General features: G+C 33.9%; 4 protein-coding genes across 12 annotated transcripts; 2 read left to right on the top strand and 2 right to left on the bottom strand.

Moving 5' to 3' along the window:
- Window positions 1-337: 337 nt before the first annotated feature.
- Window positions 338-1,673, top strand: LOC114179510 (lysine-rich arabinogalactan protein 18-like). The gene is made up of 2 exons (XM_028065869.1): window positions 338-1,007; window positions 1,439-1,673. Exons 1-2 carry the CDS (start codon window positions 432-434, stop codon window positions 1,520-1,522), a joined length of 660 nt encoding a protein of 219 aa, XP_027921670.1. The 5' UTR covers window positions 338-431; the 3' UTR covers window positions 1,523-1,673.
- A 3,352-nt stretch (window positions 1,674-5,025) lies between these two features.
- LOC114179236 (54S ribosomal protein L51, mitochondrial-like) lies at window positions 5,026-8,107 on the top strand. 3 transcript variants are annotated; one of them, XM_028065500.1, is made up of 4 exons: window positions 5,026-5,108; window positions 6,247-6,421; window positions 7,286-7,392; window positions 7,724-8,107. In XM_028065500.1, exons 2-4 carry the CDS (start codon window positions 6,342-6,344, stop codon window positions 7,894-7,896), a joined length of 360 nt encoding a protein of 119 aa, XP_027921301.1. In that variant the 5' UTR covers window positions 5,026-5,108; window positions 6,247-6,341; the 3' UTR covers window positions 7,897-8,107. The 3 variants fall into 3 exon arrangements, with proteins under 3 accessions (XP_027921301.1, XP_027921300.1, XP_027921302.1); XM_028065499.1 differs by having other exon boundaries at window positions 5,037-5,230; XM_028065501.1 differs by having other exon boundaries at window positions 5,065-5,095.
- Window positions 8,108-12,060: 3,953 nt separating this feature from the next.
- LOC114177935 (aspartic proteinase nepenthesin-1-like) lies at window positions 12,061-19,202 on the bottom strand. Its single transcript, XM_028063540.1, has 13 exons — window positions 18,781-19,202; window positions 18,550-18,670; window positions 16,827-17,254; window positions 16,564-16,720; window positions 15,421-15,503; window positions 15,246-15,342; window positions 15,059-15,131; window positions 14,724-14,930; window positions 14,412-14,536; window positions 14,030-14,131; window positions 13,867-13,961; window positions 12,348-12,567; window positions 12,061-12,256 (listed from the first exon to the last, which is right to left on the bottom strand). The coding sequence occupies exons 1-12, from the start codon at window positions 19,035-19,037 to the stop codon at window positions 12,399-12,401; spliced, it is 1,914 nt and encodes a 637-aa protein (XP_027919341.1). The 5' UTR covers window positions 19,038-19,202; the 3' UTR covers window positions 12,061-12,256; window positions 12,348-12,398.
- A 1,508-nt stretch (window positions 19,203-20,710) lies between these two features.
- Window positions 20,711-23,917, bottom strand: LOC114177936 (FRIGIDA-like protein 3). 7 transcript variants are annotated; one of them, XM_028063546.1, is made up of 6 exons: window positions 23,815-23,917; window positions 23,657-23,724; window positions 23,510-23,564; window positions 21,958-23,020; window positions 21,565-21,740; window positions 20,711-21,453 (listed from the first exon to the last, which is right to left on the bottom strand). In XM_028063546.1, exons 4-6 carry the CDS (start codon window positions 22,994-22,996, stop codon window positions 21,013-21,015), a joined length of 1,656 nt encoding a protein of 551 aa, XP_027919347.1. In that variant the 5' UTR covers window positions 22,997-23,020; window positions 23,510-23,564; window positions 23,657-23,724; window positions 23,815-23,917; the 3' UTR covers window positions 20,711-21,012. The 7 variants fall into 7 exon arrangements, with proteins under 7 accessions (XP_027919347.1, XP_027919344.1, XP_027919346.1 ...); XM_028063543.1 differs by lacking the exon at window positions 23,510-23,564 and having other exon boundaries at window positions 21,958-23,233; window positions 23,652-23,724; XM_028063545.1 differs by lacking the exon at window positions 23,510-23,564 and having other exon boundaries at window positions 23,652-23,724.
- Window positions 23,918-25,862: the final 1,945 nt, after the last annotated feature.

The raw sequence follows: 25,862 nt of genomic DNA, 5'->3' as shown, positions 1-25,862 counted from the left end.
AATTAATGGGAAAGTCGATAGTTTTCCTTAACAGCCACACGTCTTTCTTTGGTTAAAAAAAAATATTTTCTTAATAGACCGTTTTAGGCTGGCAGTGTTATTGTATTGAAAAAAAAAAATTAAAAGAAGAAATTTGAAACGCGGTGTAGAGTGGTACGTCAGACACGTTGATCCAACGGCTAATGGTGGTCCAAGACACGAAAACCATCGGTTCTGATGAATAGGCACGTATCCGTTCTGTTCCAACAAAGCCATCGTCATCATCATCAACGTCAAAAAAACACCAACCTCATCGATTACGAAAACTAGGTAGGGCCTATATAAACCTTTCGCCACATCTCTCATTATACTCCATCTTTCTCTCTCTCTCAATCTCCCTCTATCTCTCAGACACACACACGCACTCACTCTTCACACTGCGATTCACACCAATGGATCGCAACGGTGTTTTCGGTCTCGCGTTCATCTGCATTGTAGTCGCCGGAGTCGGAGGTCAGTCTCCAGCGTCAGCGCCGTCGAGCACACCGGCAACTCCCGCCGCTTCCACTCCTGCTGCAGCACCTTCCACACCAAAATCCCCTGCTCCCGTTGCTTCCCCCAAATCCTCTCCACCCGCGGCATCCCCTAAGGCCGCAACCCCCGCATCGTCGCCAGCGGCATCTCCTCCCACCGCTACGGCTCCTGCTCCGGCGACCAAGCCTCCTGCAGCGTCTCCTCCGGCTGTGACTCCAGTGAGCTCCCCACCGGCTCCAGTTCCAGTGAGCTCTCCCCCCGCTCCGGTTCCAGTGAGCTCTCCCCCTGCACCTGTGCCTACAGTTGCTCCCGCGGTGGCGCCAACCACCCCTGTGACTCCGGCTCCGGCTCCGGGAAAGCACAAGAAGGGTAAGAAGCACAGTGCTCCAGCACCTTCACCGTCGTTGCTTGGTCCCCCTGCTCCACCCACCGGTGCCCCTGGTCCCAGCGAAGATGCTTCTTCCCCTGGACCTGCATCTTCTGCCAACGATGAGGTATATTTTATCCCTTCCGTGTGCTTTCAACGCTGATTTTGTACAATGTGCATCAGATCTGTGATTTACTGTCGTTATAAGTCCAATATTGACCGGTAACAACGCCAAAACAGTGGATATGAAAGAAAGATAAACCTTATTATCTCTTGAATCAAAGTTCTGTTGTTATGTTCGTACAAACACAAGTTTTGTAACATTTTAAAACTTAACTCTTGTTAGGGTTTCACACTTTTACTACCTTAAAACTAAAAGTAAACTCAGATGTAGGGCTTGTTGGGTGGCCACGCGCCACCATTAACCTGTGTATTTTATTAGGGTAACCTGTTATACATTTTCTTTGCAACAGTTGAGCAAATCTATGATTTACAAATTGTGAATACTTTTACATTATTAACTCTAGGATCTGACATTTTTTTGCTTTATATTTTCAGAGTGGAGCAGAGACCATCATGTGCTTGAAGAAGATTCTAGGAGGCTTAGCTTTGGGTTGGGCTACCCTTGTTTTGGTGTTCTAGACAGGCTTTGTTGCTGTTATTATATTCTTGTATTGTATCATTTATTTCCTTTTTTTCTTCTTTTTCCTTTTCCACCCTGTTTTGGGTACACATTACATTTATTTACATTGTTACTTGGGACTCTATTATTCGATTGATGTCGTTGTCATTACTGCTGCTTGCTCTTTTCTTTCCTTCGATTGGGTTTTAGATGGATAGCTTTTCTGTTATTGGTGAATCGGCGGATTCTTTACCTCTCCTTCAATTTTATGGTAGAATAGAAATCACAATCTTTAGAGCTAATCTTAAGTAATTACAACAGATTTTAAATTAACCATTCTTAAAATTTTCTATATAGATTAAATCTATTACTTTTATTTTATTTGTTCCTCTTTGAAATTTGAACCATTAATATTACGTTTGGGTAACTTTTACCATTAATAGTTATCAGTGTCTGTGTCTGCTTAACAATGAAGACAGTAAAAGCATAAGGAGAAGAAAACAAAGAAAATGTATAAATAATTGTATTTGTACCCATTTTTGATTTTGAATTCAAGTTTTTTATATTAATTCTGGCACTTTTTCTTTGCTTCTACTCAACCAAACGCGTGTTAATGGTCCATTGGTGCAATTGACTGGTTGGATGAAATGGTAGAATCCATATTATAAGTATTGCAGAGGCGCCACACGTACCACATAACCAGTCCAACTGCGATAAATGCCACACAAACAAAGGCTTATATTATCTTTGTTAATTTTGTATATAGTTCTAAATAATTTCTAATTTGTTTGTAATTATTGATAACGTTTTCTCGATTTTGGTTTATTACTAACACTCATTAAATATTGCTCATTTTGTTATGCAAGCTGACCCCGTGCATTGTTTCTTTCAATTTTAGTTAATAAATTTTTCATAGTATATGGTTGGTTATGTTACAGATATGGTTAAATCGAAAAAATATTAATTTGAAAATAAAAACAAAAAATAGTGATCATATAAAATTTATTTTTTATTTGAATCATCATGATAGAAACTTTTATAATAGGTTTATAAGTTTATGGATTTTTTGAAAAATCTTTAAATTTATGATTATTAATATTATGGTGGAGTTATGTCAAAATTATGTCAAGAGATAATAATATTTTTGAAATTAGACATAGTATATCATAGGAGTATTGCACGAATATCAATGTCCAATACGTGTTGGACACGGAACACGCCATTTATTAAGTGTGTCCAATTTTCATGGATGGTTGGTCTTTATTTTTTTTTTTTTTTGTACTTAACAAAATTTTAATATTTCCTTATATTCTTATCATTTATCAGTACCATCTACCATATATCTAAGAAAATACACCATTAGCTCAATTACCAATTTACCCATTTTACTTCTTTGACATATGTGCAAAGTCAAGGTGCTTTGGTAATTTTAACGTTTTGTAGCAAATGGACTATTTTCTCAAGAACCTTCTAAGAACTCTAAAGTAAATTTTTGAACCAAATATTTGTATAATTATAAATGTTTTAACTATGCAAATTCTTTTACCAATTAAACTCGAGTGTCATGCTAATTATTTTTGGAAGAGCAAATATTTAAATTTGTGATTATTTGATACATTGCCTTTCATACATTTCATGCATAAATATTAGTTAGGAAAGGTTGCAACTTTTTTGTCCCTTATAACTTTATTTAAAATTTATTTTCAACTTTCATGAAACTCGTTACGAGTCCAATATGTTAGTGTTTTACGAGTCTGTATTCTTGGCCTAGGGTCACTCGATTTGGAACAAAGAGACATTATAAACCATCAAAAATGAAATTGTGAGATTGAAACACATTAATTATGATTAAAATTAGAGCTTAAGGAATATTTTGGAAGCCTTTTAGAGATTTAAAATTGTTCACACCAATGAACACAAAGATTATGACTAAGAGTTTTGTTGTGTTCATTCTCTGATTTTGGACAGCAACGTCCACGATTGCGAGTGCAATCAGATTCCGAGGTGTGTTTTGAACCATTTAAGCTCATAATTTTCGGCATCACTCTAAACTTAGGAATAAATTGGAAATCTTTGTAATGTCTTTGAGAATTGGAGATAACTTTTTAATATTTTTTCATATTTTAGTTAAATATGTTTATAGTCATAAAATTATGAAATTGAAATTCGTCTTTATTTTTAATTTTGATATAATTTAGTTTCTAAATTTAAAAAATGAACTGACATTGTCTTTCTAACCCAACATTAAACTTGTTAGACTTTCTTGATGTGTTAAATGACGTTTTATGTTGTTGTTTTATACTGTTTGATACTTTTATCGCTCAAATACAAGTCTAGAATATTATTTAGGTTAAGAAGACTATATTCATTAACTCGTAAAGTTTGAAGACCAAAATGTATTAAAATTTAGGACAATAACGAATTTTAATTTCATATCCAAGTTAAGAAATTATAAATATATTTAAATCCATTATATATATATATATATATATATATATATACCAAAATCTTATCATCTCTATCAGATAGGACTAAATACATCTCAGTTAAGCTAACTAGATGAGTATGAGGACTCTTGGGAGACGAGTACATCTTAACAATGTGTCTTCCTACAGGGACAAGTACATCTCGATTCATGTGACTTCCTACAGGGACAAGTACATTTCGACCATATGATTATCTTAGTCAAGCTTGTTTTGCAAGGTAGAAATATAATAAATGAGAACATGGTAGCTTCAATAATGTAGTAATTGACCAGTTTATAATTACGACAGTTACAATAAGGTATTCATTAGTATTTGTGAAGGAATCTAAATGTTCCTGAAGATAATTAATAGCAGTCAGATATACAAAGATGACTCAATCTAGGTAAATGGGATCTTAATCTCTCTACTATCACTCTCAAAGTTTTACTTATTTTTTTGTCACTTATTTGAGTTACGGAATACTTGTACGTACCCACTCCCCTACGATTATATCAGACTATGCGATGACATCCCAATATCAAAGACTTAGCACATCTCAACAAACACGAGCAACATCATATCTTGGAAGACAACTCGACTTTATATGATAACATCACCATTGTCATTGTGTTGCTACTAATATCATTATTATAATTACTTTTACTCATATTAATAATAATAAAATATTAGAGTGTATTCAAAATTATGTATTTCATAAAACATTACACATGATCAATAAATATTTCTCCTATTTAACCACTAAAACACTAAAATATGGATCATGATACTTTTACATTTTAAATTTTATTAGACTCACTTAACATTCATTATTTTATCTTTTACATTTTTTAGAAATACAAAAAAAAAATTGAAGAGTATTTTACCTCTGAAAGTAGGGTGTCAAGTGATTCTTTTAGTATAAAAGATCATTTTCCTTAAAAAATATCATATCCCACACTTAACCAATGGATCTTGATCAAACGGTGTAACTTTAGGGAGTAACTCAGTGTAACAAATATGTGACACACTAGATCTAAATTCGGGGTACAGGGTTAAACATTTTGAATCGCTCTAGGTTTTAAGTTTGCCATTCTTATCCCAGTGGAGTTACTTCACATACGACGGAAGGTACTTGCGAGAGGTTGGATCCGACACACTCCGGTGACTCGTTTCCTGTGTTGTTGACTCGGACATTCATGTTAACAACTTAATCTATTATTTGAACTTGGATTTATGGTTGTGTTTGATTGAGAACCTTGGAAGGTGTGTGCCTCTGGTTTCGAATGATGATTTTAGAATTAAATATGTGAATTTCATTGTGTAATAAAGTTATCGAACTCTTATTAAAAGAATTACCAGTATACAAAGTTCATGTTCATGTTCTGTTCTCTCTTCCTATCTTCAGTATCTACCCTCTAAACTCTGTGTTAGCTATCCGTATATGACTTTCGGTAGAGGATTTTTTTAGAACCATTTATTGGAGCATTTTGACCTTATTTAAGCTCAAACCATGATTCAGATTTTCTTGAAATTTTGAAATGAAATATTGGATTTTCACACTATAAGTTGCAAATTCTTCCATTGCTGCGTTGGTTGACTCAATGGGATTTTCTATTTGAAGTTATGATGAACCGAGGAAATGTTCTGTTTGTATTCTTACTGTTGAAATTTGAAGAGTGATTAGCAAACCGGTGAAGTTCTTTCCATAAGGTGGCATTCTCAATTTTCAAATTTGTACAGTTGTTCTTTGATTTCGACACAACATACTGAGTTCCACACAATTTTTCCTTAATGATTTCATATTTCAAAGAAATAAAATCACATGTTATACTGCACACATAAATCAACTTCCACTATTTTAGATTTTTTTTACCACATTATCATGGTTTTGAGAACTTTGATAAAGTAGTTGAATAAAATAGCCCTTTCATGAATGATGCAACTCTTTTTATTCTACCAGTTTAAGGAAGAGTACATTCTGTACGTACATATGCCTCTCAGTGAGTGACTTGGAATCTTATTTAATGTTTATGTTTGTTCTCCATTCTAATTTTTCATCATAGGTCTACATGAGGTTTTGTTTAATCTATATTTTTATCTGTTTTTATTTCTTTCGATTTTTAATTATTTAGGCAAGCTAACCCGCCAATTTGCAAAAGCATTGGTGGTTAATATATTTAACCCATTTCCAAAAGAAGATGGGTCAACACATCTTGTCCCCCATTTTGCCACTTCGTTGGTCAAAGTGAGCTAACATGCTTTGCCAATGTTAATTGCAGCTAATTTGCCTTCATTTCCTCGAGACGCTCACGTTTGCAGAAGATTGTGATTCCTCTTAGTTTCAATTTGGCAGTTTGTGAAATTGAATTTGCATATGGCTTTGCGAGGGGTTTGGCAACTTAACAAGCTGGTTGTCAGCTATTGCAACTGGGGTGGAAGTAGCAGAGGTATAAGGTACATATACATTCTTACTATGTTTTCAATCTAATGTATTTATGTCTATATTCATATTCATGTTATTGGGAGCAGTAAGTTTTTATTTGTTGGGTATCTGGGTTTATAGGTTTTCTAAGTTATTACAAAGCTCTTTGTTTGTTTATAACATTGCAAAATTGCAAAAATGGGGCCATATTAGGAGTTTTGAAATGAGGTAGTGGAATAGTTCATAATCGTCTTGACTTTTATACACAATATGCAATTTAATGAGTGGATAAATGAATAAATATTCCTTCTAGAACTGAGCAATTGAGATTGCAGACAGTCTTACATAAAAGCTAGCTTGTCTTCTAATAATAACAGGTTTTTAATTAGATTATTGCTCTTTGGAAACATATTGCGTTGCCCTTGTTTGATCATATTTCTCCTTTGACTGCAGGCTTAATCTTTGTTCTTCGATTTTGGTTACTAGTAAAATTCAAGTCTGGAAACCTAGATGCCTACTTAATAACTGAACTTTATGTTGAACTTCATTTTCAATTCAGACTAGAAAAATTTATGAATTACAAATTACAAACTACAATTTGTTCTTGTTTTTATTGGTGCTTTTACAGACATCTAAGAGTTTTTGGTTTTGTGCCTTATTGACTTCGACTTCATACCAATAATAGCCCTTTTAACAACTAAGTTATAGAAAATTTTCCATCAACTGTGCTTGATAACCTCAATTTTCAATCAACTGTGCTTCTTGATAACCTCAATTTTTCATTTGATGGCCTTGCACTATACCTAGTATTGAAGGCCGAGAACCACAGTGTTAAAGATAATATTTTCTCCTGCTTTGAACAGTGTATTCTCAATTTAGTTTTAAATATTTGATAGGGCATTTATGGAGTCTCATTTGCCAGCATTTAAGGAGAAGAATCCTCAATTAGAGGTGGTTATTGAGCTAATTCGTGGTCAGCATCCACATTTGAAGGGATTTTATAGTAAGATTCTTGTACTTTTTTGTAGCTTTGTTGCTAGTTTTTCTTAGTTGTAATTGATGATTCTTTTATGCAATGTCGAATGGGACTGAATGCTGGATGGTAAAAGGTTAGGATAAAAGTTAGCTCTATTATTACAATGGACGAGTAGACAAACTACGCAGGATTAATACGTTAGAGAGAAAGATAGATAGCATTTATAGTTAAAAGAAGATCTAATAATAAGGATAATCCAATATTAGTGACCTGCCTTACTACGTTTGATTTATGTAGTCGATCCCACATAGTGGGAAGACATTTTTGTTATGATTGATGATTAGCTTATGAAATGCAGAGAACAAGAATGAGCGAGTGATATGTGTGAAGAATATGGATCCAGAAGACATACATTTGCACGCAACTAGGTTAAGGAATGCGTTGGGAAGGAAGGTGGTGAAATTGAGGACAAGACACGTAACTAAACACCCTAGTGTGCAAGGTACTTGGACAACTGCTCTGGAATATTAAGATAGAAAACTGGCTGTGTGAGAAAGTTCCTCTACTTAAGGTGATTTAATTAATTTGTGATCCAATATGGGTATAAATTCTCACATCCGACACAATTTTTTCTTAAGTCCCTTTTCTGTATCAAGACATTTTTCTTTTCTTTTTGTGTTTGTATTGTTTTCTTCCCAACCATGAAGCTAATGACAAGTTATAAAAAATGAATCTTTTCGTATTCGAAATTTACCAGCTTAATTTTGACATTTTTAAGTTGGTTTTGAAATGTTCATAATTTGGGTCTTGAATAATCTTGATTGGCATCTCTCAAGATTCTGAAACATAATGGAGAATCTGGCTATTCTATTTTGGAAATGGTCGTGAAGGCTACATGCTTATGACCCTTTTGGCAAGACTATAGTAGCACGAGATCTAATAATAAGGATAGGTGAAAGGAATTTAAAATATTTGGTATTTGCCCCAGTAGCATTGCACAAAAATATTGTAACCACAAAGAAATCTATATTAGCATGTAAAGCTGCCCACAATACAATGATTTCATTTGAACAAATGTGAAGGATAGAAAAATAGTGTATATCTTGCAATATTGTGTTTCTCACGTAAATATATAGGATAGAAAAGGAGGCAAGACACTTGCCTAAAACCCTATCCATAAAGTTGGGTACATACAAAAGAAAATATTAATAAAATAACATTGTATTTCAACATACCTCATTAAGTTGGAACATATAAAACATATTACAACGCTTGAAGCATATAAACTCAATCTTAAGTCCTCTTAGAGATTTAGCCAGAATTATGTGAGCTGATCATTAGAGTTGATAAACTCAATAGAAAGATCTTTGGACAACAACTCCTCTGTAACAAAATGGCAATGGACAACTTTTCTTGTTTAATCCACACAAGTTCACATGTAACTAGAGTCTTGAATCTATACTCATCTTTTCCATTAGATAGAGCAATATCACTTTGTTTCATACTTTTCTAAGATATAAGGTTCCTTTTAAGCTACACACAATATCTTATGGTGGATCTTTTGTCATAATGCATAGATTTGAGTATTTTCCTTGTTATCATACAATAATCTTTGTTCAGGATTCCTTTTTACATATATGAGGATGTGAATCACTATATTCCAATTATCAATGTGATGGTTCTACATATATTAACTCACAACTCCCATTGGATAAGAAGGATAAAGTCTGGTTATAGTAAGATAAATTAACTTTTTCACCGACTTTCTATATCTTTCTGGGTTCAAGAAAAGTTCACTTTGATCTTTCATTAACTTCTGATTTGAGATCATGAGACTATCAATGGGTTGCAATTTGTCAGACTTGTCTCCTCTAAAATATCAAGAGCACATCTTCTTCGTGAAATAATCACAACTTCTTTTGACTATGCCAATTCAATACAAGCATATATTTTCAATTACCCAAATCTTTTGGTCTGAAAGTGGTTAATAAGTGCTTTTTTAATTGAGCAATTTTAGGGATATCATTCCATTTAATGGATCATAAAATAAAGACACTTCCCAGAAGAAGCATGATGATAAAATATTGAATATCATATCATGTAATGTGGATCATAAGATAAACACATTTCTCAGAAGAAGCATGATGTAAAAAATACTGAATATCTGCCTTGTTTCATTCCAATCCAAAAGTTTGACAATGTAACTAAATTTATTAAACCAAGCTCGAGGTAATTCAAGTGAAAATAATGTAATTTTCAAACTAAACCAGATTCCTTTGGAGTAACAAACCTAGAAGGTTGTTCCGTGTAAATTTCCTCCTCCAAATCACTATGAAGAAAGACATTCTTAATGTCAAGCTAGTGAGAAACCAATGGTGAATGACAACCATAACAAGGAAAAGGCGAACAATGGTGATCTTAGCCATAGGAGAAAAAGTATTGGAATAGTTGAGATCATAAATCTAAATGTATCCCTTATTTACTAAATGAGCTTTCAAACAATCTACTTCACCAATAAGACCAACCTTAACAACATAAACCCATTTGCAACCATAGGATTCTTATCAAGAGGAAGAGGGACAAGTTTTCAAGTATCACTATTTTCAAGTGCATGCATTTCATCAATCATAGTTTGTCCCCATTCAAGATGACTAAGTGTCTTATGAACATTATTAGGAATAATAATGGTGGACAAGAAGAAAACAAAAGAAAAATATGAAGGAGACAAACAATGATAAGTTAAAAAATTATAAACAAAATATGGATGACGAGTAGATCAAATGCATTTTCTAAGAGTGATAGGCCAAGTATGATTGTAGTCAAGAGAAGTGACGAGGATGAACGATCCATGCTATGAGAATTTGGTGGTGAAGGATCTTAGTCACGAGTATCTTTAAGCAAGGATGACAAAGTGATTTATGCTCAATGGTATGCGATAAGAGGTGGTCAAACAATGTCACTTGTACTTCAAACTTAGTATGAGAGGAAGAAGAAACAATCAATTGATCACAGGATGAGACAAGAATGACATGAATGACTCGTTGTTGAACAGATGAAGACGTTCCATTAAAAAAAAAAAGGTTGTCTTCAAAGAAAATAACATTAACATACATATAATACCTTCTCGTTAAAAAAGAGTAACATTTATACCCTTATGAATGTAACCAAAATGCAAAAATATCTTTAAGAGAATATATTTTTGAGTTTGTCATTAATGTAAATATACAAGATACGATAGGAGGCAAGACTCTTGCCAAAAAATCCTAACCCTAAATTTGAACACATATAAAATAAAATGTTAATAAAATAACATACCATTTCAACAATTTCCTTAGTAATTGGACAATCTTTGCTAAGGAAGGAATTGTTCTTCAATCGTTAGCTTCTTAGAACATTTCAGTTAGCGCTTATGATTTTCTTAATTAGTTTCTATCTTCAATAAACTAAATCTTGAAGGAATCTATCACCGGAAATATTTAATTGGTGCACTAAATTTCTTCAACTTAAAGAATTTTTTTTTCTTGTATATGAAATTGTATAAAAGCACGAATAGGAAAACCATGTAAAGCAAAACAAATTTATTAAGTAATTTTTTTTTAAATATAATCAAGTAAAAGTGGAAAATAAAGTATGAGTGTTTTAAGGTTTCTTAAAAATGATATTACACTATGAAGATTACAAAAACTATTACTACAATAAAATATTATTTAAGAAACTCTTGAAAAAAGAATCCATGTTGAATATTATCTAGTTATTTCACAAAACAATTACAGTGAAATTTAAATGTTGAAAAGATAAACTCAATTATAAATCAACATTGAAACTAAATAAAAGGAATGATTTTTTTATTTGATTTCCTTTACGGTGTGCTGCACAATTGGATCATCCGATAACAAAATTGAGTCAAAATAAAGGGATTGCTTTATGAAATACTCCCATCATTTTTTTTTTCTATTATGCTATGAATTTTTGCTTGTCGAACAGACATAAAATGTGGTCAAATTTAGCACGGTTGATCCTCTTGACTAAGCGAAGGCGGGAGAATGCTAAAACTGAAAATGTAACTAAAATAGGTTTGCTGAATTTTTTGAAGTTTTCGTGCTGTCTCTGTGCTGAACCTTCAAATGTAAATCCAACCTAATTACACTCATGCAACTAATTCTTAATTGTGTTTTACTCAATTAATTGTGATTTAAATAATTGACGATTACAGTCAGATTTAAAAAAAATATATATTGTATTACTTCCTTAAATACAGGGCATACTTAAAAACTGTTTTTATGGTTGATTTTTCTGAGCTTTTCTTTTTATGCATACTATTTTCAAGATACATGTAGAGTCTTTGAACAGTTATGCATAGCATGTGTACAAGATCATGAAATGCCTTTTATCTCCAAATAACAGATTCTGTTTCATCTTCCAAATATCCACTTTGGTAGATGAGTAAGCATTGTGTTCAGCTAGAAACTTGTTAAAAGAAATACAAGAATGAAGTAGATTAAATGTATATTTGAATTAAAGTAGGGATTTACCCTCAACAATTTTTTAATTCATTAGGCAGATTCGAATTTATTATCATGGATTCGTAAAAGTGGTTTCTAAATTTTAATCTGAAGTCAAATTTCTTTGACAGTATTCCCAGTAGAGAATAGCAGAAACAAAAAATAAGAACACAACTCAGTGAAAAGCAACAGCTGAAACGAAATGTAGAAATTACTATTACACAGTATATGAAATTGTATTTCAACCTTATGACGCCACCCTTTGATTCACCTGTATATTACAATATTCACAAACAAAATTGCTTTTACAGATGATGACATATCTAGAGAAATTTTTATGTACCTCTCTATCAGGGGGGTCAATGATCACTGGATATCGTGGAGACAACCTGGTTTATTTGAAAAAAGAAACCTTCATTAGTTGAGTGAATATGGTTTGCATAAATTTCTATCTTGATAATAGTTGAATATGTCACTGACCTATTGATACTATCATGTAAGATATTAAAAAGCAGTAGCATGAGCTTTAGCTCATAATGGCTGGAGTTCTTGCTCGGTAACAGCCGCATCCACTGGCTGGTATGAGAAGTTTTGCTGTCTTTTTCTCCAAATTAAGAACGTTCCTAATATTAGCAGTCCTACAAGTAATGCGAACACAAAAGCTAAACCCAGGACCCAGAAGTATTGCTGCCACCAATTCCTGCACCATTACAGGCAAGCGTTCATAAATATCGGAAGCGGTTATATATCGAGAAGGCAATTTCAATAACGAGAAATTTTAGATAGGCACTGCCAACCAGAGGGTCATTCAGTTCAATATTTATAAAAAAAAAAAAAATATCTACAACTGCAAGGTTGTGTGGATCATATTACAAAATTTACACAGAATGCCATTACACCCGCAATTAAATGGAAAGTCAACCGAGAATTTCTGCTCAACAAGTGTGTGCCGGAGACACGTCTGCCCTTTATGTGGCAAAAAAAAAAAGAGCAATATCACCAAGACCAGTAAGGCCCACAGCAGCAAATTCTCAAGTAACGGAGAAAATTCCTAAAGTTAGCTTTCCAACGGAAGAGGATATTCTATTCTATAAATGGTACCCCAAAACTACCCAAGGCAGAAGAGAAAACATCATTCTCAGAAAGGTCAAAGAACAAGCATCTTTAATAAAGCCAAGCCCTAATCATAAATTAATAAAAAACTGAGACTGAGATGTTGGGACTTTCTACAGAATAGCGTGTTATCAAATTCCAGGAGCATGGAGATAATCACTTCAAAGCTTATTTATCTCATTAATTTGCTCAATATACTAAACAAAATTAATGTTTTAAAAAACATAAGATTAAAGCCAGATTAATAGTTCGAACTCTCAACCGTGCATTGATAAAGGCAACAATATGTCAGACTCAGACACCGGGAATCGTAAACCCCAAACAGGCCAAAAAAACACAATATAAAAATACATAAAACAGTTATAACCCATATACAAACATATGGTGCATATCCAGAAAGGATGAGGCGAGGAGCTTATCCTTAAATGAAAAGTAAAATAAATTGTCCAATGTGTTAAATTTAAAACGTGTATAGAGTTTCCTTAATATTTTATATTTCTAAGTACTGTTTAGACTCTTTTGAATTGTTGCTTCATAGCTGTCCACCCTTATATCCGAAACCTTTTCTCCTGTCTCTTTTATCAAACTTGTACTATTTTCGTAAAAGTATCTTTGAAACCTACTGTACTAATTAGAAGAAAAAGATTAAAGGGCTGTACCATGCCCAATTAAAATCCTAACGATTTTTTCCACAGCTTCAAATTGAGAAAGCAATTTGTTCAATCTAGAATCAATGCTACGGATAGGAAATATATCAGACATGCACAATAAAAAGCAAGGGTTACACTGAATTAATGCACAAAAAAAAAACACAACAAATACAGACGGGCATGGAATGGATAACATTCCCAATTTAGGGCTTTTTCCCTTTCAAGAAAAAACTTACTTTGATGGATGCTCAACACTCCAATTAATCAACTCATAATTTCCAAAGGTGTCAGGAAGTTGAATGCGATGTTCAGAAAGCCGGGAAATTATATTCTGTATAGAAAATCATCATCAAATGGGCAGTCTTCATAAGAATGCAGGGAGCCAAAATGTCAACTTACCATTGCAGTAGTGTTAGAAATATAATGAGCATACGGTTTTGGGGTTATGGCCCATTTACTGAGGGAATCATTTCCAGAAGACGTAAAATTCAGTAAGTGGACCTGTAAACATCCCTCATAAAGTAAAAAAAAAAAAACACGTTAGCAGAGTAAATTAACTGAAAATGTATAGTTCGTTTGGGAACTTCGGAAAGTTATCACCACAAATTTTGAGAGCCTTAAGCTCGGGAGCTCTACCAAAATCCACACCTATCCTAAACAAGCCGTACTATGTACACGTATATTTTCAATCAAACACATTTTTACTTTATCAAAATTGTTAATTGAACTTGAATATATTAAGCGAAAAAATATTCATGCCATGTAGTAATAACTTTCTAACCTGGGAAGTGTTAACATTTAACTCATGAGCAAAGAGTCCAGCCAATTCTGTAATGTGAGGCTTCATATCCACATAACTGATGTTAAAGGAAATTAACATTGTTATTTTTGCAATTTTGAGTTCACCTGTACATTTGGGTTTATTAAAGTACATCGTCATCAATGACCCATCAAAAGAAATTGCACTAATTACTGAGACATTAAAAGCACGATGAAAAATGTTAAGAATACACAACGCCTGATATAACCCTTGTTAGCAGATGATATCTCTATATACTTTTAAACGCATTTGAAGACTAGAAGCTCATAATACCTGGAGGAGCTTCATTCTGCGACGAAGATGGAGCAACTGAAGGCTCTAATGCTTCGGTTGGAGTGCTTACATCTGAATTTGGAGGTAATGGTGATGGGGCAATGGATTCCTGTAATCTTTCCCATAACTCGGTACAGTTTGTTTTCCAGAAACCAATCTTTTCCTGCTCACGATCATACATTACAAGAGTGTTTCGAACTACAATACCTGTGAACAAAAATAACGAGAATTATCACTAAAGAATTGCTGAAACCTATACGACAGAAGCTAACCATATAATACAATATTAGAGATGGTAAAAGATTTCACATGAAGTATAAAAGCAAATAAGTTACCTCCTAACAGAGTAGTAGGGTCTTTTCCATTTTGGAAAATCCCTAGACAATATGCTCCACGCACTTTTGAATGCTTCATAAAGAATGGCCCCATGAAAAGTAGGTATTATGGAATCATTAACATTTCATAACAATTGCACCAGCCTGTAAACACAGCTAAAGCTACTAATAGTCTTGTATGACTAACCCGGAACATGTAGTTTTCAGGTGTCAATGAATATTTATCACCGTTTCCAAATACCATATCAACCACTGGAAAACTTTTAGAGAGTTCAGAGGCATCACTGAAATACAAGCAAACTCAAGCTGTAATGTAAACTGCAATTAAAGAGTAATGTGAACTCTTATCGTAACAGACATACATTCCAGCACCCGAAAAACATATATCATTATAATTTGGATCGGGACCATTGATTTGCTTGAGAAATTGAAGTTCCTTTAATATCTGCAAGTCAAATAAGTATAATCAGACTCATCAAGTCTATAAAATACAATTTGGCTGCCAAAACTTTGCCTTGAAAAAAAAAAAAACTTTAGATGATGCTCACTAATAGAAGCGAAATTAAATACTTAAAATCTTAATAGACTTACGACCACATACAAAGAAACCGTCAAATGAAGCCTACAATCAGCAAATTGGAGATTTTTCAAATTACTTATAAATCATCAAATGCCCAATTAAGCGTATGAAATACATACTATGATATTCAAAAGAAGAAAATTATTGATGATTCTTAAAACTTTTAAAACTTATTCAGAAAAGGTTAAACAGTATCAGTATTGGCATCCCATTAGCTAGAAATAAGTCAAGGGTTGGTATTCAAAATCCTGAGACCAAAATCTGCACCAAATACTTGAGAATCCATCCAAAATCAATGAGATCTCCACACAGATATACATGCAATGGTTTTCATAAAACAAGGTAAAAAAAAAGGCTCAAAATGATTTAACTGTCAAATTCAATCAGATAAATTCCCGAGAAATTCCTAAAAAATATCATCAAGAAAATTAGTGGTTGTTCCTTTTCATGCAACAGAGAAGTCCAATCTTCCCCAAAATATTCCAACATAACTCTTACAATATTTGTGCTTGGCGATTATTAAGAGGTCTCACATTGGTTAGGAACATGGCCTAAATACTCTTTATAAAACGTAAACAATCCTCCCCCTTTGAGCTAACTTAAATAACCCTCCTCCAATACAGTAAACTTCACAACACTCCAAATGTCAATGACGGGATAGAGAGGTATCAAGAAGGCCCACAGGGAAGGAACATTGCCAAAATACTTTTACAAGACCTGGAGTTGAGAATCCACCCCCCGTGTCAAGCTAGCTTATCAAGTTTAGTTTGGTCCATTTTTAACAGCCTAAAAATTTTCAGCTCTTCCTAAAACCTTATCTAATTATATATGCCTAATAGCATGAAACTCAAAAATTAGAAAATGAGAGGTGAAACTATAAAATGAAACTCCAACTTCATATGAAAATATTTATAAAAGAACTTACTGCATCTTTAAATGCCAGAAATGAAGCTTCTGGCAGGTAAGCATAAGTTGTACCGCTATCCAGGACAGTTCCATGTTTCCCATCAAAAAGATTTGCATTTAGAGGCAGTTGCTTCCCCGCAACATGTATCTCCTTCAAATCAATATTGTAATATGGACTGTCGCCACCCCGAAACTAGAGTAAATGTGTGAGATTAATAAAATGCATTTGTTAAGAAAATGCATTACATCTCGTATCCACAAGATGAGAATTTTGTAACACACCTGCGCACAGGATCTGAATATGCAAAGACCATGTCTGATGGGGGAGATATGCCACCGAGAACCATTGCACCCCCTCCAACATCCATTCCGCCATAGCATAGCGAGAATGAATCGCTTATTACATTTTTGTTCACAAGTTGATCCATAATACTAAGATCTCCGCGACCCAAACCCATGATGCCATCAGCATGTTGACTATAAAGATCACCAGTCTCAACATTTTCACAGCCAAAAACTGCACGCTGTGGAGCAAGGTCACTCTGATTTCCAAAGGATATGACATCCTCGCCAAGGACACCACTGCTTGTACTCATTTCAGCATATTGTCTCTCATACACACACTGCATCCTCTCACCGTCACAATTGCAATCCATTGTACATTTGACAGGTTCATAGGTGCTAGATGAATCAGGCTGAAACTTTGGGTCCTGTTAAGATAAAATGGGACACACAAGTCCAGGCTAAATGAGATAAAGTTGATGGAGTTGCATAGAAACAATAAATTTAAAACAGTTATTCTTTTGTCTTCTTGGGTTCTGTTAAAACAAAATTGGACACGCAAATCCAATCCACTATCATTTAAGATAAATTGGATTTGTAACAACTTAAACATATATAGGTACAACAAGTTTTAAACAATGTGATTCTTTAATATCTCTATCTTACAAGAAAATGATGGCCTTCAGAAACACAATGGAAGCAAAATTATTCTACTGCATTAATAGGGATGGAAATCATCAGTTAGAGCAATCTCTCCACGACCTTATCATGACCTACTACTTCCCGATGATGATGATGATGATATAAGCATTTTTGTTGGCCTGGCTTAGTTATATGAAAATAACAACCAATTTTTTCTGAATCCTAAATTTAAGGCTAATATTGAATGAAAGCCTCCAAATAGGTTTTTATAGCCCTACAAAATCAAGGTCTCGAACAGGCATAGACACCAAATCCGAATCATAAACCGAACAAGCATATCAAAGAGTGGTGATAAACAGAACACTCATTTTATCAAAGATCCCAACAACACCCACCTATGTCTTTATTTATTATTATTTTTTGTTTGTTCTATTTTTAGTCACTTATGACTCAGAAAAAGAAAATAGGAGTGCTGGGGCAGTTTTAGGTGTTCATTTATCTCTTTCCTATTTAAAAACTAACAAACATAAAAGCGTCATCATGTTAACCTAACTAGGTCTTTTCAAAGACCTAATCATAACCAATAACTCAGGTAACAAACAGACCAAGGCAAACGAAGCTGTAAGCCCACATATGTTGTTGCCTTATTTCCCAGCCTTACGTACTACCCCGAGGGTGTCGGTGCAATACGTAAACAAAGAGAAGTAGAAAATGGAAGAGTGATACGAATGAAGCATTTTATTATCAGTATCTAGACTCCTACTTTATCCAAAAATGCTATCTACACTCCCCCATTTGACTCCTTTCCATTTTAACTCTCACCAAGATCATGCTGACTGATAGCGCATTGACACTTACAAAAGCCTACACCACAGGCACATTATCCTATAGCAATTCTTTCATATAATTAAACTTTCGATTTCCATTTGCAGTATTTAGGTATCCAGCATAGCTAAGGCATGGATGAGTCTGGAAAGGGAAAAAAAAAACAGATAACCAACATTATCACACATCACAACATAATGAAACATTATTATGTACGCAAATTGAAAAGAAAAAAAAAAACACGATGAATCATTACCTGGTGCCTGCCACACTGTTCGCAAGAGGAGCACGGAACATACGTAACAGTGCTACCCGTATCAACAATAAGCGCAAACATCTGCGCAGGAGTCCCGATCCAAAGCCGCGTCGTGTAGTACCTAAATCATTCAATTCCACACACACATAAATCTCCAATTACCGAGTTCTACCAAATAAAAACAAAAGCGAAGAAGAAGGAGTGCGAGAAACGACGACGTAACAAGTTTACCCGTTGAGGAGGAGATCGTCGTGGAGTCTCATACGCGCATTAGGATGGCGCTTGGACTCGGATCCGTAAAGCTGGCGACGGGGATCGAGCGCTGACGTGGAGGAATTGGGTGAGGATAGGTACAGGGGAAGGACCATGGCAGGGCGAGCGCCATTGTGGCGGTTTCGGAGGAGCTCAGAGTCGCCGGCGATGAGTTGGAGGAATGGGGAGAAGGTGATAAACGTAATGAGGATGAGATGAGTGAATGCCCGTGCCATGAGTTGCTGACTCGGGCTCGTCGAACGAGTCACGATCCGAGTTATGGTTGTTCCTGCGGTAACGGACCGAAAGGAGCGAAAGAGAGGAATGAAGAATGGTGGGGAGTCTGCGTCTCTCTGAATGAGAAAGGAGGGAAATGCAGTAAGCGTCTCTCAAGAAAACGTAATGAGATATTCATATTCATTCATTTCGATTCACGTTACACTTTTATATATTTTAATTTTAGGATTTTACTTTTTTTGGTTAGTTTTATTTATTTTCCCTTTTTTTAATTATCTTCATTTCAGTTAAATAGTAAGAATTTAATTTTAAAAAATTGACACATTTAATAAACTAAATCACTTTACTTTACTTATAAGGGTTAAATATGATTTTGATCCTTAGTGAATTTTGGAATTAGTCCATTTTGAAACTTTGGACCAATTTAATCATTTATCTTTCGAAATGCGTGGATTTAATCTTTTTAATCAAATTTTGTTAAGTTTATTTGACGTTTCAAGCATGTTTCATAATAGTATTTGACTTAACATTAAAGCAAAAATGTGTCAAACAACATAAACAACTCAAATACAATTTTTAATGACATTTCAAACATGTTTTATAATAGTATTTGACTTAACATTAAAGCAAAAATGTGTCAAACAACATAAACAACTCAAATACAATTCTGAAATGCATACGAAACATCAAATAAACCTACCAAAATTTGATTAAAATGACTAAATCTACGTATTTCGAAAAATGAATGACTAAATTGGTTCAAAGTTTCAAAATGGACTAATTCCAAAATTCAATAAAAGTTAAGGGACAAAAACATATTTAATCCTAATTATAAAAACCAATAATTTTACTCTATACAGCAATTTATGATTAAATAATTGGGTGAAAAAGTTAATAAATAAAGTCAAACCTTTACTGAACTTTTAAAGGTATTTTTAACTAGTAATCCCTTAATTTCTCTCTCTTGATGATAAAACTACTATGGTGAAATTGAGATTTAGGAAACATCGAAGAAAAAATTAAAATAATTGATGAAAAAAATGATCAAATATTTGTTAGCTAGTAATTACTTAATAATATTTCAATTACCTATTAAGTTAAATTATTTATTGTTTAGTTTTAATATTTATAAAAAGAAATTCAACCTAACTTCTTGATTTGTTTTCTATTTGAAGTAACCATCACCTGACGTTTTGAAAAAGTGGAAAGTCACTCCTTTTGTTGAGTGAGTTTCAAGTCAAGAAGTATTAAAAAATCCTGCTGGAGCTAGATGAATTCCCGGAGAAACAAGCCACAACTTGTGTCCTTTTTACGATTTAAAAGCCAAACTACACACTTTCATATTATTTATTTAGTGCCAGACAAAGTTTGTGGCATCGGTTGCGCACATGTTAAGAGAGAGAAAATTGGCGCAATACTGAAAATACTCTTCCTAATTATAAACCAATTCGTCACGTTTCAATGACGCATGTCATATTATAAAATCCATTACCAAAAAAATTGTCCGAATTACAAAATCACCCACCAAAGATATTCCATTTTGTCGTCTTGTTGAAAAATACTGATCTTACTAGGGGAAAAAAATCCCAAGTATTTTCCGTTAAACCACATATAAGGGCCTGGTTTATACTACAGCTTGTTTGTTTTCCAAAATATCAATGTAATGGACACCTGACTCAACATAAGTTACCATTGGGTGAAAACGTAGGAGTACACCAGCCCTTTGGCATCATTAGAAGCTAAAGAAATAACAAAAAAGGTACATTTTAAATGTCAGGATAGAATCACTACGGGTGAGTTTGATTTTCCATTAACACAAACTCCTGAGCATGCGAACAAAAACTAACTAGTTGCTTGCTGTCAAACATACATGAGGCTCTGTCGCAAATTCTCAATGGAAAATGGGTAACGTATACTAATGAGTGGGTCGCTCTCATGTCTGTAGTCTTACCACTAATACTTGGATGTAATATGTCACATGTATGGCTGGTGCGAGGATTGTAAACTAGTACCCATATAACGACCATAGTTAGAAGGAGGTACATTAGGTGGCCCAGAGTATATAGATTGGCCAGGAACTTGGTAATCGTAAGTGATTGTAGCAGCATGGGGATACCTATCGGGATTTCCTGCATATGGCGCCCTAACATGGGGAACCTGCCTACCCAAAGCAACAGTTGAAGCGGCAGTAACACCAGATGAATGGAGTGAAAAGTATCTCTCGTTAGTCCTTGGCCTCTTTGATTGAGGGCGTTTGCTAAACTCTCCACTTCTCTTTTTGTCCCCTTTTGATTTCTCTAGTTGAAGAACCCTTTTCTTAAGTGTATCAAGTGGGTAGTCAGATTCAAGCTTGTATTCCTCAATACACTTGATTACAGCTCTCAGTGCTGCAAGCTCTTGTGCATTGGCATCATTCTGCAAGTAAATAATGATGCACGTATATAACAATACAAGCAATGCAGTATCAGAAAAATCAAGACGAGGACAATAACTCAATCAGGATCCGAGTCAAGCAACAAATCATACCTTGGCACTAGCAATATCACGCACATTTCCAGTCTTCACTTGTGAATTTCTCCTTCTATTCTTGAGGTATCCCTTCAGAAGGGGCACAGGGGGGAAGCTTTCTTGAAGCTGGAAGGCATGAATAAAATGTACAGCTGCTATTTGTTTCCCATTATTGATTAACGTTTCTACAACAACTGCATTAACAATGATTAGAAGATTAGAATAATCAACATCTGATAATCATATTAACTTTTGGCATGAAAATCATTTGTTCCGCGTGTCTACTCTATGTCAAACAATCTAGCTAGACTGACCCCTAAAGAAAACTGCTTATCTATCATATGGATGATATCTGAAAGGGCAATCCTTCATTGCAGACATCACAGGTCAGTTTATTAAAAGAACACCAACCTGGAATTTTGTGAATTAACCCAATAGAGCGGCAAAGCTCAGGAGCCTGCCTAAGCTGAGCAACTGCAAGTACAAGCTTGCAGAGTTCTTCTTCATCAAACTCTGAAGCAATCCTAAAAGTTGAAATAAGCTGCAAGAATGCCTTTGCTTCCAATGAATTTCCATTGGCAGCATCAATATCTGCTCTAGCTAACTTGGGCCTCCACTCATCAGCAATTGCTTTGGCTTGCTGCTTGGTTTCAGGGTTCAGAAAGTGATCTGCACCTGGGTTAGCCCTTGCCAATAAGGTGGCCATGGCTTCCAAAATTATAATGTAGTATTTGCACATGCCCTGTTGGGCAGCACCCGTTTTATCTTTTAGTTGGGAAGTTTCATTGGTGGGACAAAACCCCACCAGTGAATCCAGCACTAATCGTGCGGGGTCCGTTGCATTTGCTAATGCAACAGAAATTTCTTCACGAATAACAGACAATTTTTTTTTATTCTCCACAATATAATTCAGAAGACCTTTTGCATCCATTTGTTCACAAAATTGTGTCAGCTCTGGATGTGGCCTAACCTCAACAGCCACACCTTCAGACTTTTCAGCTGACTCATGAGGAAAATCATCCTCTGAGGAATGTGTATCGCCAAGAGAGCTGCTTACCTTGTTATCTTTGTTCTCCCCATCATACACAGACTCCAGAGCTGCATTCCGGTGATTTGCATGAGCCTCTACAATGGACGCTACAGCAGCATCTTTAAGCTCCTGCAACCTATCTAAGAGGTCTTGCTCTTCTGAAGCAACCGCAGCCTTTCTCTCTTCAAGTAGTGTATCCACTTCTAATTGTTTCGCTTCATATTCCTTCTCCTTAGCTTTCAACTCTTCAAGTTTCTTACCCAATTCTGTCTCAAGGTCATAGAAATGTTGCTTAATTTCAACCCACTGAATCTTATTCTCAGACTCCCCTTTTTGAGCTTCCAATTCAAGAAATGCCTGAGCAAGCTGCTCTATCATAGACTGTATATTAATTTCCTCGCCCGGCTCCTCGACACCCATATTCACGCAGCCAAGCAAACAGCACTTCAAGAACAGATCAATTTAATGGTCAAAAACTATTACAAACATTAGTAATAACATGAGAACGACAATAAACAGTAGTTCTTGAATGGGACAGATTAAAGACCGCATAATCATGTCGCAATCCGAACTAAACATGAATCTGGGTTTTTAAAGACCGCTCTTCTTTTCATAATTCTCGACCTAAGCGTACCTACCACCTCCCCCTCTTCACACCTGCATCGACCATTAACCTAACCAATTAAGCTTTGCATATAAAAATGGCCATAATTTAGTTTATCAGGTGTATTCAGACAATTTGGTAATGTTATCCCTACGTATATGCTTTCCACTTGTTAATGGAATAGGAGAAACTTCAGACGGTTCAAAAGTAAAAATAATGGTAATATATTACTTTTAAGGTTTTGAATCGATGCCACAATAATACTAAGGACACAATACAGCGCATTTGCAGTTCCTTTACATTCATGAACGAAAATATCAAATATTTACCTAAAGGAAATATTGAATCCCCTCCTCTTCAAACAGAATCTTTGAAATCTATCTACTAAGGAATGAAAATGGAAAAAAAGAAATCCAAACTTTCATTTAAAAATACATAAGAAACAGGGGTGATTTAGGTAATTAGAAACACCTTACGTTTTGATGCGAGAAACTCGTTGTAATGCGAAACGAACAGTGTGTTTGAGCGAGCTTTCGTTTAAACCCTAATTAGAAATTTCGCAGCGTCCTGAGTCGAAGCTTGGAAGTTGAAAAATTAAGCACAGTTCCGATAAATCAGAGATTCAAAAACTTACTCTGAGGTACTAGCTGGGGAAGAAGAACCAAAAGGACGCAGACGAAAGAAAGAAAAGTAGAAAACAGGGATAGGGTACGGAAATGGGGTTCAATAGACGAATATTTTAGTTCGAAGTGTAAAAAATAATTCAATTTGTGAAATACTATTATGTTTTGTATTTTTTTTTTACATAAAATATATATTGGCTACTTAACTTAAAGTGAAAAATTGTTTTAATCTATAAAATAAAATATTAATATTTAAATATTTTCTCACGTTTTTTCTTTTAGTTCAAACAATATTGTTTTCTATTTTTTTCCTTTTTATTATCTGATTTTTCACATTCAACCTAAAAAAACCATTAACGTCTAGAAAATGTAATATCTATCGTCTAACAATTTAATTTAATTTAATTAGTAAAAACGTGTATATAATCTAAAATTATAAATTTAAGTTAAGTCTAGATAACTTTCAATAGTTGGGAACAGGATACAAAATTTATTCAACTTGTAACTTCACTTCAATATGGTGTGAGTTTGACCAAGTTTCAACCTTGCTAGAAATTTGACATCTAATTGTTGCATTTTTTCTAATATTATAATTAAAAATAATTTACTTGTTGTGTCTTGTCGAGTTAATTTATTTTTTATTTTCCACCAATAAAAATTCATGATTGATATGAATTTTAAAATAATTACCAGAAAATTAAAAGTTTGCCATTAATTTTTTTTTCATATTTAAATAATACAAAAGTTAATATTTATATATATTTTGAAATAATTATAATAAAAAATAACAAATTAATACTTTTTCAAATAAAGATATAAACTATTTTGTATGTTGAATATTATGTATGGTTCGCATTAACCTTTATTAATAAAGAGATTTTTTCATTAATAATTCATTGAAGAGATTAATAATATTATATCCTTAAGGGTTCCTGATGTATTGTAATCATACATATATAGTATAGATATGTTGATTAAATATTAAGTTGTTAACTAACGTGCAAGTTGATCGATTACATTATTCGTTAACATTGAAGATGATTGGTCGACAGATGTTTAACACGATTCACCACCTTAAACATGGTTTAGCTTGAATCAACTAAATAATAGTATTTTAAGGTATGATTGGGCCGCAATTAGGTCGATAGTAAGTAAAAGCCTATTACAAATAATATAAATATAGATTTATGCAAGGTAAGTTAGTTTACATTGAGTACAACATTTAATGCATTTGTATTTAGACAACTACTGACTTAAGTACCAAAGTTCCTTTAGAAGGTACACCCGAGTGGTATGGACAATCGGAACCTCCCAGAAGCAACCCCAAGACTGACATCAAGGAGTTAAGAGTGTATGATCAATACATATAGCAATGATCAATTCAAATATTGGTAGTTTATCACTTTATGAGCAAATTGAATGAAGAAGTCTCCAAAGTGATCTCTCTTGAGTAAATGATTCATGAGAAATGTTAAATGTTTGTGTTTATGTATATCCATGTGATTATTGATCTGTCTAAAGGAGGATTAATATTTGGTTGGATTGCATACACACATTTGATGGTAAACATATGATAATTGTAAGGTTTTGCTTTGTCAAAAATAAATCAATCAAAGGAAGGGTTTGTTGTTGGACATGTTTTATTATCAATGTTTGATCATTACAACGACATACCACTAACAGTTAATATTAGTTTTCAAAGACTTGATATTCATTTAGATCATTATTTGAATTTATCTATTCTTTTTATGATGTGAGCTTAATTACATTTCTTTTGTTCTATATTTGCCAATCTAAACTCAATTTTGATTCTTAATGGAACATTTTTTTAAGGACTTAAATGAGAATGTGAAAATTGTTTTTGGCTACAATGTTGACTTTACACTAAGGATTGAAAAGTCCATTTCTCTTAAAGACTCTAATACTTATGAAGAAGGGAAAGGTTATGAGAAGTGGATCACTCAAATTGTGTGAGTCTTTCTTTGGTTTGTTACGTGGTCAATTTAGCTTCAATACCAAGAAACACTTGGTGATTAGATTCCTGTGCAACTACTAATAT

This window comes from Vigna unguiculata, chromosome 3 (genome assembly GCF_004118075.2).
Source record: "Vigna unguiculata cultivar IT97K-499-35 chromosome 3, ASM411807v1, whole genome shotgun sequence".
Lineage (NCBI taxonomy): Eukaryota > Viridiplantae > Streptophyta > Magnoliopsida > Fabales > Fabaceae > Vigna > Vigna unguiculata.
The sequence above is the reverse complement of the archived record's forward strand: the minus strand, read 5'-3'. Positions and strand labels throughout refer to the sequence as shown.